Consider the following 3,797-nt stretch of genomic DNA (forward strand, 5'->3'; position numbering starts at 1 on the left):
GTGTTTGGGTGTGTGTGTGTGTGTGTGTGTGTGTGTGTGTGTGTGTGTGTGTGTGTGTGTGTGTGTGTGTGTGTGTGTGTGAGATAATGAGGTTGACAGTATCACTCACTACGTCGTGCTACGACGTAGTGGCGAGAATGGGAAGTGGTATCTCCCTGCCTCTTCCTGCCGCGCTCGAGAACGCCGCTCGCAACCTACGGACGCGCACACGCATCTCTTGACGCCACGCGGCGGTGTGACTGCCAGTGGAAAAGAAAAAGTCATTAGTCATACGAGTTTCTGCAGGGTTCCAACTCTCGACGGGTGGTTTTCCTGCGTCCCCTGGGATGCGTATAAAAAAAGGGCCGGCGACATGTCGATTGTCACTTCCAGAAAAACGTACAAACTTCTTACCACCTGCTCGCTGCTGCCGCGTACTCGGACGTCAACATGAAACTTGTTGTTGTGTGCCTTCTCGCAGTTTGTTGCGCTTCTTTCGCCAGCGCCACCGGTGTGACACTGGAGAGGAGAAAACTGCTTGAAGTCGTGAAGCAACTCGGCGATGTCAAAGACTCGCTAGAGGTAAGCGAGCCTGTTTGGCAGACATTTTTGACAATCAGTTTACGTATTTATATATTATGAGGTCAAGGGTTAGTTCAATTTGTTTTCCCTGGGATCCAAAAAAAATGTAAGCTGTTTTTTTGTTCTTGTTTGTTTTGTTTTGTTTTTTTCCCTCCAGTTCTCATCATTTGCTAATTTAGCATTTCGCGAATCGTTTCTCGCAAATTAATATACCGTATGTACAGAGTGCCAGTAATTTTATCACGTGTACTGAAGACATTGTTTCCTGCAGCGCAGAGAGCTGCTGGTGAACACGCCGCCGCAGAATATTGAGGTAAGTGTTACTATTGCATGTTATTATTTCTTGGGGTCGCGGCTGCATTAAAAATAATTGCGGTCGGTTAGTCAGCATTACGCTCGCAACTTAAGCGAGTGAGTAGGAGAAGCTCGATTGATGTGTCATGCAACCAACACATCTCGTCAAGTCAAAACAAACCAAACAATGAAATGTAGACACTTGGGAATTATTTTGCCCTCCTCAAAGGTCGTTTGTAATGAGAATTAATTAATGTCAATGTAGCAAAATATGACTATTAAAAAAAAAAAAGGCAACCATATTTGCAAGTGCATTTTTTAATTAGGACGATTGCATTGTTGTTAAAATGGATAAAGATGATCGACACAATTATTGGTTTTGATTTTTGGAACTAGTGGGATTATTAATCTTAAAAAATACTTTCATATGAATTTGACCACACAGACAATTTTGATACCTTTATATGTTCTCGTTTCATGATTACTATTTTACTTTGTCCAAGATAAAAAAACCCATTCTTCTTTATATTATTTGTGTTTTCATTAAACCTTGACTTGAACAAAATGAAAACGCTAAAATATGACACAAATGCAATTTAGTACATTTCCCATGATGAGAAAATGTACATTTTTTATTCAACTTTGATTTTCATGAAAGACATCACAATATTGGGACAGATGTATATTCGTTTTGAATTTCTATGTTACTTTTTTCTTTTAACCTTTATTTAAACTTAAAAAGTAACAATGCAACCACTAAAATGTTGGCACAAACATATATTGTTCTATTTGTTGTCTATTTTTCTTGTTTATATTTTAATTGAGTGAGGATTGAGTGCAACTTTTCTGCGTGGAAATGTTTATGTATTTTTTGGTAAACGTTCCCATTTTATTGAGCGATTCGCCTTCAGTTGATCTGGAGAAAAACTCCAGGTAAATAATGACATATTTCTTTCAAATTTACTTTTATTCGGCTAAAGAAAACGTGAACGATCATCCTTAGTTTGATAATACTCATGAAACCATCCCATAATCAACCTGAAGAACTTGCTAAATCACAACTGACAACAATTTTAAAAAGTTCAAAGCACGACTTGTCATGCTTCTTCTCGTCAGACGTCAAGTTGCTTCCTGTTTTTTTTTTCTCGTTTTCACATTGAGGAAAACAAACCTTGCTCACTGCTTCAAAATGTGATGAGTAGGCAAAAGTGCTGTCATCTAGATTTACTAACAAACATACTTATTCTGATGATTTTTTTTTTTTTTTTTCCCCCTAGGACTGTTGCTGTCTCTCAGCATTACGATGCTTCCGGGCAAGCTTGCATGTGCAGTTCAACGTGACAGAAAGAAAACAAGACAAACTTTACCGAAGCCTCAAGCACCCCATCACTGTAAGTACAAATCTAAAAAGTAATTAGCATTCCGTGGCAGAGTAACCGATGCACTAATGATTAAAAAACATTTTTTTTTCAACTGTCTTCCAGGAGAGGGCTCTGGACTTTTGCAAAACAGGAAATGCTGTGGTAAGGGAGCCGTTTTCGTCCTCTGCTTTTAATGGTTCTCAGTAAACAAGTCTGTCATATTTGATGAAGTTAAAGAAGTCTACTTAAATGTGTCTTTTAGTCCACCTGCGAAACGTGTGATTCACAACCGAAGGCTACCGCTCCAGAATTCGTCAAAAGACTGGAGTCCCTCATTCAAAGGGTAAGTGATTGCCTTTCAAGTAAAATCACTCTTTACCCTGGGGGGTGGGGAGGGGAATAATAAAAACGCATGGGCACATCGATACACAAACGTCAATGGCTCATTACCTGAGCTGACAAAAGCCAACCACACTCACGTTTGCTGATGCACATGTCATTCACTCCGTCAGGTGTGGCTTTTAAAAGCCATTCACACTTAAAGTCACAGATACCATTCGGGATAGCTAACCAAGACGGTACTTTTTTTGATATGGACCGATTTGGGTCTCAGCCATCTGTGCGGGGAGCCAGACCACGTCCCAACTACGGTAGATATACACACCGTACATTGTGTTTTACAACAATGCATACCGGGAACCGTATTTCTAATTTCATATGAGTGAAATAGCGAAAAATTGTGGCTGAAATGTAGCAAACATGATGTACCGTGTCGCGTATGTTCAAATGATGAATTTGATACCAAACATTCACATCCTCTTCCAACTGTCGTGTCCCCCCACCCCCCGCTTTGGCCCAAGCTGGGTTAAAAGTCATGGCTGGGCATGTGGCAGGCCTTGCATTCTTGAAAAGCAACTGCACAAGGAACGAAGATAACGCTCATCCAATTATTTATCTTCATTACTACTAATAGTTATAATGTTTCATCCCCCTTTCTTGTACAACTGTTTAACATCGTTCCTTTTGTTGTTCGTTGCAAAGAATTCTTTTTCGCACTTTGCATTTTAAAAGTATTATTTATACTTAAATAATTGTAAAATGTAATTCCTTTATTTTTACACTTTGGTTCATTTGTTTTAAATTCATGTTTTGTTATTTGTTAAAATGAATAGATTGAAAAAAAAAAGCTTAAATTGAAATGGTTTTAGATTGATTGCTAAACATCATAAATTAGCGCAAACAAGAGAACAAAAGTAATGAAAATTGGTACCGTTGAGTGCCGGTATGGATTCCCAGCTACCGAGAATCAGAACCAAACTAGTGGCAAACGGCAAATGTGCCCATCCCTAAATTCTATGATTTAGAACGTACAGATGGCAACCCCAAGTCAACAAAAATAATACCTGCACCTCACATGCACTTTTATGTTGTGGGCTGCTGCTATTATTAGCACATGATGTCAAAATGAACAGCATGATGAGGACTGCTTATGGAGCAATTCTAATTGAGATTAAACTCCTTCCTTAATGTAAATGAAACTAACTAATCATGTAAAAAAAAAAAAATATATATATATATATA

At 38.6% G+C, this 3,797-nt stretch overlaps 1 protein-coding gene across 1 annotated transcript in view; it reads left to right on the forward strand.

Annotated features, from left to right (window-relative positions):
- The first annotated feature begins 62 nt into the window (after positions 1–62).
- Positions 63–3,797, forward strand: part of il21 (interleukin 21) — a 12,860-nt gene continuing 9,125 nt past the window's right edge. Inside the window, exons 1-5 of the mRNA XM_019892196.1 lie at positions 63–561; positions 833–874; positions 2,133–2,246; positions 2,340–2,378; positions 2,479–2,559. Coding sequence (XP_019747755.1) covers positions 430–561; positions 833–874; positions 2,133–2,246; positions 2,340–2,378; positions 2,479–2,559 — 408 coding nt within the window. The 5' untranslated portion in view covers positions 63–429. The remainder of the gene's footprint in view (positions 562–832; positions 875–2,132; positions 2,247–2,339; positions 2,379–2,478; positions 2,560–3,797) is intronic.

Source organism: Hippocampus comes, unplaced genomic scaffold, assembly GCF_001891065.2.
Source record: "Hippocampus comes isolate QL1 unplaced genomic scaffold, H_comes_QL1_v1.1 scaffold129, whole genome shotgun sequence".
In the NCBI taxonomy this organism is placed as follows: Eukaryota; Metazoa; Chordata; class Actinopteri; order Syngnathiformes; family Syngnathidae; genus Hippocampus; species Hippocampus comes.